This window comes from Eschrichtius robustus, chromosome 3 (assembly GCF_028021215.1).
Source record: "Eschrichtius robustus isolate mEscRob2 chromosome 3, mEscRob2.pri, whole genome shotgun sequence".
Taxonomy (NCBI): Eukaryota; Metazoa; Chordata; class Mammalia; order Artiodactyla; family Eschrichtiidae; genus Eschrichtius; species Eschrichtius robustus.
This window is the reverse complement of record NC_090826.1, coordinates 39896597-39907681: the sequence shown is the minus strand read 5'-3', so window position 1 is coordinate 39907681 and position 11085 is coordinate 39896597. Positions and strand designations below refer to the sequence as shown.

The 11085-nt window shown below is 55.0% G+C and overlaps 2 protein-coding genes across 2 annotated transcripts in view; both read left to right on the top strand.

Moving 5' to 3' along the window:
* Positions 1–823: 823 nt before the first annotated feature.
* On the top strand, positions 824–1545 carry LOC137760562 (uncharacterized). Its single transcript, XM_068537533.1, has 2 exons — positions 824–967; positions 1027–1545. The coding sequence occupies exons 1-2, from the start codon at positions 824–826 to the stop codon at positions 1543–1545; spliced, it is 663 nt and encodes a 220-aa protein (XP_068393634.1).
* TRABD2B (TraB domain containing 2B) overlaps positions 1195–11085 on the top strand; it is a 215689-nt gene continuing 205798 nt past the window's right edge. Inside the window, exons 1-2 of the mRNA XM_068537954.1 lie at positions 1195–1694; positions 3730–4290. Of these exons, the coding sequence (XP_068394055.1) occupies positions 1593–1694; positions 3730–4290 (663 nt within the window). The 5' untranslated portion in view covers positions 1195–1592. The remainder of the gene's footprint in view (positions 1695–3729; positions 4291–11085) is intronic.

Genomic DNA, 11085 nt, shown 5'->3' with positions numbered 1-11085 from the left:
CATCAGTATAGGAAGAGTCAGTGAACTCTTCTCAACACAAGTAAGCGGTGGTGCCCATGACTCAGTTTCCCCATTGGCTGGAAACGGTCCAGAAGCTTGGATCTTGCCTCTTGGTCTTCTGTAAGTTTCATTTGCCTCTCCAGAACAGAAGGAAGCTGGTTTTAAGGGCTCTTTTCGATTCTTATGGTCTAAGGAACTGGAACATGAATCCTTACCCTTCCAGGACCCCTCACCAGGATCCTGTGTGGTCCAAAGAAATAGATTATTTAAATGGTAAGTCTCGAGGAATTCTGAGGAAGATTATTTTGTTGTTTTGTTTTAATGCACCTAGTGTCTGCAGAACACCTACTAACCGCATGCCGGCGTTGGGAACAGGGGCTTGATAAAATGTTGTAAATACCAGCTTCCCTGGGTTTCTTTTGAGTGCTGCCGTCCAGCCAGTCTGGGAGTGCTTGTCCACGCCTGCCTTTCTCCTCTCTCGCTGTTCATTCCTCCAGGACCTGTCTGGTCCATCTCCCCACATTTGTCGCTGCCAGGCCAGTCCGCGTCCAACGCGCAGCCGGATTGAAGTTGGCCCTTCGGGCCTCGGCCCGGTCGCCCTCTGGCGGCCGCGCGCTGAAGCTGCGGCCCGGCGGGGAGCTGGAGAGGAGAAGGGGAAGGGGAAGAGGGAGGGGGAGGAGGAGGCGCGGGCAGGGGAGGAGAGGAAAAAGTTGCGCTGGGAAGTTTGGAAAGTTGGGAAGTGGCTGCTGCGGGCTTCGCCTCCCTCCGCCCGCGTGTGAGGGAGCGAGCTAGGGAGCAGGAGAGGAGCGAGCGAGCGCCTGCCATGCCCATCAGACCCCGCCTCGCCGCGCCCGGGCGCGGAGCTCTCCCCGACTCCCTGCGGCCCGGCCCGGCGCGGCCCCGGCCCCCCGCCCCCCGCGCCGGGTCCTCCCCTCCCCCCGCCCCGGCGGCCCCAGCCCCCCGCCCGGCCCGGCTCCGCGCCGCTCTCCCGCCCTCCTCTCTCCCTCCCTCCCGGCCGCGGAGCAGCATGGCGGAGCCCGGGCAGCGGCCGCGCGGCCGCCCGCCGCCCCTCTGAGCCCCGCTCGGGGGCCACCGGGCGCCCCAGACCCGACCCCCGCCCCCGCCGCGCCCGCCGCCGCACTTGTCCCCCCGCGCGCCCCCTGGAGCGCCGCGCACCCCTGGGACCGTTGCGCGCCCCGGGTCCCCAGCATAACCCCGGGACCCCGCGCGCCCGCCGTCCCGGTACTACCCCGAGAACCCCGCGCGCCGCTGGACCGCGACGCAGCTCCGGGACCTCCGCGCGCCCCGGCAACCCCGCGCGCTCTCACAACCCCGGGCCTCGGCCAACCCGGCTGCGCGTCCCGGCGAAAGGGCCCCGCCCCAGAGGATCCCCCTCTTGCAACAGACGGAGCCCCGCCCCAGAGGGACCCCCAGGTCCGGCAGGGACACCCAGCCACGCCCCAGAGGGCTCCCGGCATCCCGTGTCTGGAGCCCCGCGCTCCAGAGGAACCTCCGTGCCCAGCCGGGGGCTGCCCGCCCAGCTGAGGGGCGCCGCCCAGAAGGGTCCCCCGCGCCCCGCGGGCCCCGGCAGGATGCACGCCGCCCTGGCGGGGCCGTTGCTCGCCGCCCTCCTCGCCACCGCCCGCGCCCGCCCGCAGCCCCCGGACGCAGGACAGTGCCGGCCGCCCGGATCGGTGAGCGAGCGCCCGCCCGGCCACTCTCCCGGCCGCGCGGCCACTCCAGCCCTGCGGGGACGATGGTTTGGGGGGGTCCTACCTTCCGCACCCACCTCGGCCCACCCGCTCCACCTCCGTCCGCCGGACGCAGCCTCGGGCGCCCTTGCCTGGCTTCTGCCGCCGGGGCTCCAGCTCCGTCCGGGGAGGCGAGTTGGGACGCTCCCTCTCCAGCTCCTTCTCCGAACGCTGACGCTCTCGGGCTCTCCTCGACTTTCGGTCCTGCTTGGACCTTTCCTCTCTGTGCCCTTTTTGACTCCCCTCGTTCTTACTTTTAGCCTGTCCTTACCCTCTGGTTCCTGTCTTCTCGTTTCTGACTCTGTTTCTACCATTCCTTGCCCTTCTCTTCTCTGCCCCTTCCTCTCATTCTTACATGCTCAGACCCCTTTGCAGGCTTCCCTCTCCCCCCTGGTCCCCACCCTTGACCTAAGGCAAACTTTCTCCCTCTCCAGCCCAGGTCCCAGCACCCACTCTCCCAAGCGCCCCGATTTCACAAAAAGGAGGAAGATTCCAGAGGAGAGGAAAGAAAGTGCCAAGACATGCTGGCCTAATATTTCCTTGGGGGTTGAGTAATTACTAGTTCTCCTAATTTTTCTTGCAAACTCAGGAATCCCTTGATTTCCCTCAGTCTCTCTCCCTCAAAGTGTAAATTAATGCATGGAAAATAACCCTGAATTGGAGGCCAGGGACCAGGAAAAGTTTGTGTAGGGTCCTCACTGGCTGCGCTCTTAGTTGACCTTGGGCAAGGTGCACCTCCAGTGTCGTGACTTGTTCAGAAACAGGGAGCTCCGTGACAGGCAGGGTGCTCAGAGCTAGTCTCTCTCTAGTATGCTGGGATTTACAATTTTTGGTTGTCAGTAAAGTAAGGTACTGTTCCCTTTGCCCACCCTGACAGATACTTCTCATTTGTGCTAGAATCAAGCAGAAGAATTTTATGAGTTGACCGAAAGCTTGCAGACGGTGGATGGCAGTGGACATTCCAGGGGGTATTCTGGATAGAAAATGCCTGAGAGAAATGATAGTCCCTTTCTCATGCCCCTTAACCCCTGGACCTAAACTGGATCTGGAGAAATGACCCATGTCCTCCTGCCCCTCCTTCACCTCTACACAGACACACACATCCCTCTTCAGAGCTTAAGTGATGGTAGAGAATTGGACTTGGAGACCAGGTACACCTTTTGAGGGGAGGAGCCCGGAAAGCATGTACATTTCTTGGGACTAATTCTGTGAAACCTTTCCCTCCCAAACCAGGGCCTTGAGACTTTACTTAGCCTGCAGGTTTTAAAGCACTTTCTCATCTGTGGTTTCAGCTGGTGGAGCAGAGTAGCTGACACCCCAGACCTGCCCTCCAAAAAGAAAATTGTATCCACCCTGCTCAATGGGAAGTAGCTGTTTAAATAGGTGTGCTATTTTTAATAGGTGTTCTGCTTTCAAAGTGCTCTTGGCATGTATCTTCTAATGGTTGGATTTAAAAGTTATATGACTTTCTCCTTCCTTGCCAGAGCAGGACTCTTGGTCCCCCTCTCTCCACCCTCCACATGAAACACCCCCGGTGAAGGTTTGGCTTGGCCAAGCATGAATATTCTCAGGTGGTGTGGCAGTCCTTGGCACTCACAGTGAGAGCCAGTCATAATGAGAGCTTCCTTCACTGCCTCCTCCCTCTGTGCCTGGCACTGCTCTTAGGGCTTATTTACATAGATTGTGTCTTTTCATTCTCCCAACAATCCCTGGGGTGGCTGCTTTCAGCTCCCATTCTACAGATGGGGAAACTGGGTCTGTGGGAAGTGAAACAGTGTGCTTAAGATCATACAGCTAAGACAGCACAAAGCCAGGATTTGGATGTGGGTCTTTCAGCTTCCAAAGCCCTTGCTTCTTCCCACGGCCCCATGTGGCTCTCTGCCTTCCATCCCCAGCTCTACCTGCCCCCTCTGTTCTAACCTAGGCTTAATCCTGCTGCCTTCAGCCTCACTGCCTTCCTTTACCTGTCCCCCTGCAGCAGAGGGACCTGAACTCCTTCCTGTGGACTATTCGGCGCGACCCCCCGGCCTACCTGTTTGGCACCATCCACGTCCCCTACACCCGCGTCTGGGACTTCATCCCGGACAACTCCAAGGCGGCCTTCCAGGCCAGCGCCCGCGTCTACTTTGAGCTGGACCTGACAGACCCCTACACCATCTCGGCGCTGGCCAGCTGCCAGCTGCTGCCGCACGGGGAGAACCTGCAGGACGTGCTGCCCCGTGAACTCTACTGGCGCCTGAAGCGCCACCTGGACTACGTGAAGCTGATGATGCCGTCGTGGATGACGCCCGCGCAGCGGGGCAAGGGGCTCTACGCCGACTATCTATTCAACGCCATCGCGGGCAACTGGGAGCGCAAGAGGCCGGTGTGGGTGATGCTCATGGTGAACTCGCTTACGGAGACCGACGTGCGCTCCCGGGGCGTGCCTGTGCTTGACCTCTACCTGGCCCAGCGGGCCGAGAAGATGAAGAAGAGCACCGGGGCCGTGGAGCGCGTGGAGGAGCAGTGTCATCCGCTCAATGGGCTCAACTTCTCCCAGGTAAGCGCGCAGCGCCCGCCCCAGAGCCCGGCAGCCCCCGTGCGCCTTGGTCCTCTTCTCTGATGGTCTTCCTTCGGCAGGCAGAACCCTGCCCTTTCCCGAAAGGGAGAGGGTCTTTGGGGCTGTGGGGCAGCTCTTGAGCTGCCTTTGTGGTGGTATGAGGGCAAACTGGCGTGTGCTGGAATGGGGGGTAAGAGTTTGTGTGTTTTCTTCTATCTCAGTGGTGCTACCTGTTGGGGATACACGCTCCCCACCTGCTGTGCTCGCCCGAGCAGAAAGAATTTCCCTCGGAGCATCACAGTGATGAAAAGCAAAAAGAAAGAGTTTCCAGTTTAGGCCTGACTTTCCCTGAGACCCTGGGGTCTCGAGAGCAGGAGGCTGTCTTGAGGCTGTTGTGTGGGTGCATCCGGGCAGCTGTGTGTATGTACGCAGGACGCATAGAGGGAGACGGGCTTCTCGAGGTGGGGTTGGGGTCGGGGGGGGGTGGCAGGAGGAGTGCAATGGGCCTGGTCTCTAGTGACCCTGGCTTGCTGTTAAGCGCTGCCAGATTTCCCGGGGCCTCTGCAAAGCTCCAGGCGACCCTCGGACTGCCTCCCCTAGGCTGGGAGAAAGTCAGCAAGGATAGTTTTGGGGTTAATAATTTCAGAGAAATGTGTTCACTTAAAGGTTGACAATTCTGATTTCTGAACCTCAGGTGTAGGGGCAGGGGGAAGGGCGGAGCTTAGGAGGTTTAAAGTCTCTGGTTGCCAGAGACCTGATCCAGCAAAATGTCATTAAAAGCCCCATCTCCATGGTCAGAGGTCACTCACAACTCACTGGCCCCAAACTCAACTCTGAGGCCCAGGGAACAATGAGTTCACATCTGCGCCTTGAGAACGGGCTGTCAGTCCCTGAGTCAGGGCTGGTGGCTCCTGCAAGGAGGCCGGGCCCACGCCCCAAGCGTGGTGTGGTCCCCAAGACACGCTCCTCCAGTAAGGAGACAGCCCCGTAAATTGGCCAGACTAGAAACTCTACCACGGGAACCAGACCTGCTTGGCCGCTCCTGAGATGTTGCAAGCTCTTCACCAGGGAAACGGGGGCAGAAACTGATCCCCCTTCGGAGATCTCTGGCTTTTGTTTTTCCAGGGGAAATGCAATATTGTCCCCGGGGAGGTAAGAAGCCAGATTGATTTGCCGGCCAAATGAAAGGCGGGTTTGTCGGTTCTCCTGCTGGCTCTCCCATAATTGTGGAGCCCTTACCCAGAGGGCCCCGGTGGCAGGAATATTGGGGCAGTTAGTCACGCCCCGCAGGGTTCTGACTACGCCTGACTCCTTCTCCGCGGGGAAAAATCCTGTGCATTCTCTGGCCCAGCGCTGATTCCTCTGAACGTACCGGCTTTCTCCCTCTGAAGTGACTTTTCCCTTGCCAGCCTCGGGAGCTGATATTATCTGCATCGGGCTCCCCAGCGCTCGCCGCCCATCTCATTTTGGAGGCAGGTTTGTAGGAGGCCTCTCTGTTCAGAGGCCTCACGTCTGGCCTTGATATCTTTTTTAGGCTGGGGAGGTGGGGGAATCCACCGTCACTCTCAACACCCTCTTTGTACCAACCACAGAGGAATCCGACCAGAGCTGAAGGGAGCACACAGACCCTCTGGTTAAACAGCCCCTGGCTTTAATCTGTCTCTCTTAAAACAACAAAACTATCTTTCTTCGAGGTCTGGAAACACTGCTGTTCAACCAAAGGACGGCTTTGGTAGGTTGAAAACATTTGCTGGAAAGTGCGTGAGGTTATGTTTTAGGAAAAGTTCCTGAGAGCCATTCATCGGCCAGCGAGGAGCCCGCTGACAGTCTCCAAAGCCCACATTTGAAGATCAAACAGACTCAAACCTCTGGTTTCAAAAATGCACCCACCCATCACCAGCCCGGGCCCGCTCTTAAAATTGTTCTTGGGTCCAGCTCCTCGAGAGGGCTGTAGGAAGCAAGTCCTGAACAAAAGAAAACAGGACTCCTCTCGGTTCCCTAATCTGCACACCCTTCACCACCTGCCAGAGTGCCTGACCCCGCCAATTTGTCCTGTTATCATTTTGGAGCGAGGTGATGAAATCTCTCCTCCATCCCCGTGGGCAGCCGTGGGCTAACTGTTAAGGGAGGGATTCCAGAGCCTGGGCAGTTGGGGTTGTTAGGGATCCCCAACCCCAAAGTCAGAAATGCAACAGCCTTCTCAGTAAAATTGTATGCACGCGTGCACAGTTTGATATGAACATCTGTGATGCATTATTGTACTGAAATATCTGTTAAGTGCATCAGATTTTTATTTTTTCTTTCCTCCCAGCATTACTGTTATTGCAAAATATTTGGGGAGGGGGGAGCAATGAGAGAGGAAGGAGGGAAAAAAAGCCTTAAAAGAGAGTGCCTGTTTGTTAACAAAGACTGGAATTTTAGTGTTTTTTTTTTTTTAATAAATTTATTTATTTTATTTATTTATTTTTGGCTGCGTTGGGTCTTTGTTGCTGTGCGCGGGCTTTCTCTAGTTGCGCCGAGCGGGGGCTACTCTTCGTTGCGGTGCACGGGCTTCTCATTGCAGTGGCTTCTCTTGTTGGAGAGCACGGGCTCTAGGCGCGCAGGCTTCAGTAGTTGTGGCACACGGACTCAGTAGTTGCAGCTCACGGGCTCTAGAGCACAGGCTCAGTAGTTGTGGCGCACGGGCCTAGTTGCTCCACGGCATGTGGGATCCTCCTGGACCAGGGCTCGAACCCACGTCCCCTGCACCGGCAGGCAGACTCTGTAACCACTGCGCCACCAGGGAAGCCCGATTTTAGCTTTAATTTTAGTATTTCTCAAAATATTAAATTTTCTTCTGGTCAGAAATACCATATTTTCCCTTGCTAAATGGAGAAAGAAAGCCACATGGGCTACAGGAATGACTGAAAAACTTTCTTCCATCATCGCACAGCTTGAAAGATCCAGCTTCTTGGCCGTGGTCTCTGATTTTAATTTGAACTGAGGGTACTAGACCCAACATCACCACGAGTTTGCTGTGTCCTTGAGCAAGTCACGTCACCTCTCTGGACCTTGTTTTTCCCACCTGTGAAATGAGACATCAGGATTAGGTCATCATTCAAGCCACTCCAGCCCTGACATTCCATGGGACGATTATAATCAACTCCATATGCCAGGCACCCTGCAGGAGGCTCCGCACGCTTTTTCATCTTGTTGGAGTCTCACAACCCTGGAACTTTCTAGGTTGGGCACTCAGAAAGGCTGGATGACTTGCCCAAGGTCACGTGGCTAATAAGGAACAGAGCCGGTCTGCCTGACTCTAAAGGAAGGATGCACTCCTCCTGCTGCCCCACGCGGGTTCTCTAGACTTCCTCCATGTAGGTAGTTCATGTCCTGCAATTCTTCCTTCAGTCCTTTCTTCTGTTTTCTTCTTTCCTTTAGAGCTTAAAGGCTTAAAATTTTACTTCTTGGAGAATTTATACTTCTAGAGAAATTATTTCCTTTGGCTATGTGGCTGGAGCAGGGATGGTAAAGGCAGGGCCTCTGAAGATTTCCGTGATGTGTTACAGACAGCTCAGCATAGTGGGCTGAGAGATGGGAGACTAGCTTCTAGGTTTCAGTCCCAGCTCTGGCTCTAAAACCAATGACTTGTATGTAACTCTGGTGTTCTTAGCTAACAATCGAATCGGGCAGTAGTGCCCAGCCTTTCACAACTGAGCTGGTTTTGTGAGGACGTGCGAAGCTACTACCTGTGGGAGGTTGTCGAGAGGGTAAAATGACTACCTAGATGTAAGGCTTGTTCTTGGAAAAGGGTCCGGGCGGCTTCAGGACAAGGAAAGGAGAAGGCTGCGTGGGAAGCATCAGCTCTGCCCTGTTGGCACCTTCTGCCAGCAGCCTTGTCCGCTGCCCATGCTTTGCTGAACAAAGTGAAGCTGGAGTAATAGGGGGTGGTGGCAGCCCCTGCCCTCAGGGGCCTGGGGATGCCTGAGCTTTGAGTCCAGATCTTGTGACAATCTTGGGACCTGCAGATTTCAGTCGGCTCTGCTGGCTGCCTCTGGGGACTGGTACCAGCTGCCACGAACACACTGGGCTGATTAGGAGACCTCCTTCTCCCTCTAGGGGGCCTCAGTCCCCCCCACTCAGTGCAGTGGAGGCACTGGATGAGGAGACCTCTAAGTTATGTGGTTCTCCGAGGCAAAATAAGACAACGGGACACTGCCGTTCTTTACTTGGCTGTGATTTAACCAACATGCCGATGCTCTCCATCCAACATGCGTGCGTAGAGCCTGAACACTTGGGCGTGGCTGCCAAGGGTGTCCGAAATGTTTGTAAAATTCTACAGCCCCCTCTCTAGGGGGTTAGAAACCCCAAAGTCATCATTTATTGAGCTGTATCTCTGTACAGGGCGCTACATTAGACCTCGTAAGTACATCATCTCTAATCCTCACAGAGATAGGACAAGGCAGAGTATCATATCTCTTTTACAGACAATAAATTAAGGCTTAAAAAGGTTAAGTCATTTGGTTGTGATTATACAGCCAGGTGAGGCGGGCTCAGGATTCAAACTCAAGTGTGTCTGATGCCAGAGTCCACGTTTTTCAAGATTCCGAGAGCTGACATAATTTTGTTTTTAACAGTCAGATGGCATTATCTGGTGACGTGTGTGTGTATTGGAGTGGAGGGAGATCACCATATCTTTCTAAAAAATAAAATATAAAAAATGTATAGAAAGAGATCATTGAAAAGTGCTGAAACTGATTTTCTCCCTGGCTTAGAAATTGAATCTTATTCTAAACTAGGAGTTCCCAAAGGCATGCCCAGCTTTCCAAGGGACCATTGTGAAGACGGCACCCCTAACACAGGCTAGGCAGCACAGTTGAATAAAGGGTGTTCTTGGTTATAGTCAGAGGTCTTATAGCTATACCACATATTATTGGGTGCTCAATTAGTATTTAGAGAGGGAATGAATGAATGAATGGTCAGAAACCATGATATGACGATCCCTGCTTCCCTTCCTTCCTCCATCCAGCACTATTGAATGAATGAATGAATGAATGAATGAATGAAGAAAGATGACACAAGCCACAGTGAAGAGCCTCCTCTTTGAACTTTAATAGGTCCACACCATCCTACAAGGACACAAAATGTGGAAATCATGAAGTGGGTAGTTGAATACAAAGGAGGCTCTAGCCCTACCCCATCCCTACCTTGGCTGTGACTCTGGGCTTGTCCTGTCCCTCTCTGGGCCTAGGTTGCCCCTCTGTCCCACGATTTCCAGGCCCGACCCAGTTCTGACTTCTGCGGTTCTCATCTTCGGTCCTTGTATCTTGGAGGCCCCAGGCCACCCTGAGATTTCGAGCCTGAGTTCTCCGCCGTTGGGAGGGGCTGGCAGGCTTGTCTGTGGCGGGCTGCTGCCGATACCTACTCATCCGGAAGCCTGCTGGTTCCGGTGGGTGACCTGCTGCCTCTTGTTGCCAGCCTGCAGGGCAGACAGAGCCCCAGCCCGTCGTGGCACAGTCTGGTGGACAGCTGCCCAGCCTTGGAGCCTGCCCGTCATCAGGACCCCTCTCCCTCACTGGCTCCCTCACTCTTTCAGCCAGAGCACCTTAGTGTCAGCCAGGACAATGCTGGGAGCAGAGACTGGGAAACAGCCTAGATTTTTCCCCTGGATAGTTCACTGCCAAGTCAGGGAGAGTGAGCATTATTAGTCCTTTCTTACAGCCGTGGAAACTGAGGCATGGAGCACCTGTGCATTAGTCTCCCCCGTGTCCTGTCTCCACATGTCACACAGAGAGCCTGTTCTTCCTTTCTCTTGCTGTTAATACATTTCCATCTTGCGGAACCCACTCTCACATCCCATCCTCCAAGAATGGCTATTGCTGGGTCCTACACCCCACCTGAGCCTCCGTGGCAGCTACAGCAGCACCGACCTTTGGTCCCTCAAGTCCTCAGTACTCGTCCCTACTTCTGGCTTCCCATCAGATCTATGTGCCTTCCCCAGGGTGAAGGGGCCAGACACCTCCCCTGAGACTGTTGGGCACCCCTAAGGACGTCCGACCATGCTGAGCCCTCTTCTCCCCAGAAGACAGCCACAGAGTGAGAGCCCCTGGGTCAGTATTGGCTCCAAGCACGGGCTGGCCTAATCTGCACGTGTAACTCCAGATCCTGGCCTGCGAGCAGGCTGCTTCTGGCCCCGCCTCCACGCTGCGCTTCTGGAAGCCTGCCACACCCACCGTGGCTCCCGCACCGAGCCCTGTGGTTAGGAGCTGTTCAGCAAATGTCTGTCACAAGGTGTGGAAGTCACTTGGGGGACCCCTAGCACTGACCCCTAGGCATGTGTACTCTCAGACTCTTTGTGTGCCCGGAGAGCTGTTTGCAAAGAGCCCCTGCCAGCACAGCAGGCTCTGTCCTTTTTTTTTTTTTTTTTCCCTGACTTGGTTAACTCAGACTTCAGCATTTAATATATTATCCCAACATGGGGCGGGGGCGGGGAAAAAAACTCAGGAGCAGACGCACGGGATGACTTAGGTACCTCCATCAAAGGAGAGTGAGGCCATAAAGCCAGAGGTGACCAAGATGTCATGAAATATTCTAGTCTCAGAATCAGAAGGTCACACAGCATGACGTCTTCCTGATTTACAGAATCTCCGAATCCTGAGCCAGGACTTGGAGGCTCAGGGAATCTAAGAATGGTGAAATCTTAGAACATTAGGCTCAGAGGCATTTTTGGACTCGAAGAATCTTCACATCGTGAAATCCTAGCCCCTTAGCTTTGAAGACATTTTTTCAGCTCATACACACAGACTTCTAAAATCT

Excerpts from the sequence above, each read along its gene's own strand:
- LOC137760562 (XM_068537533.1), top strand. The coding sequence starts at position 824 with ATGCCCATCAGACCCCGCCTCGCCGCGCCCGGGCGCGGAGCTCTCCCC. Across the intron at positions 968-1,026 it reads CGGCCCCAGCCCCCCGCCCG|CATGGCGGAGCCCGGGCAGC; the intron begins GCCCGGCTCCGC and ends GCCGCGGAGCAG.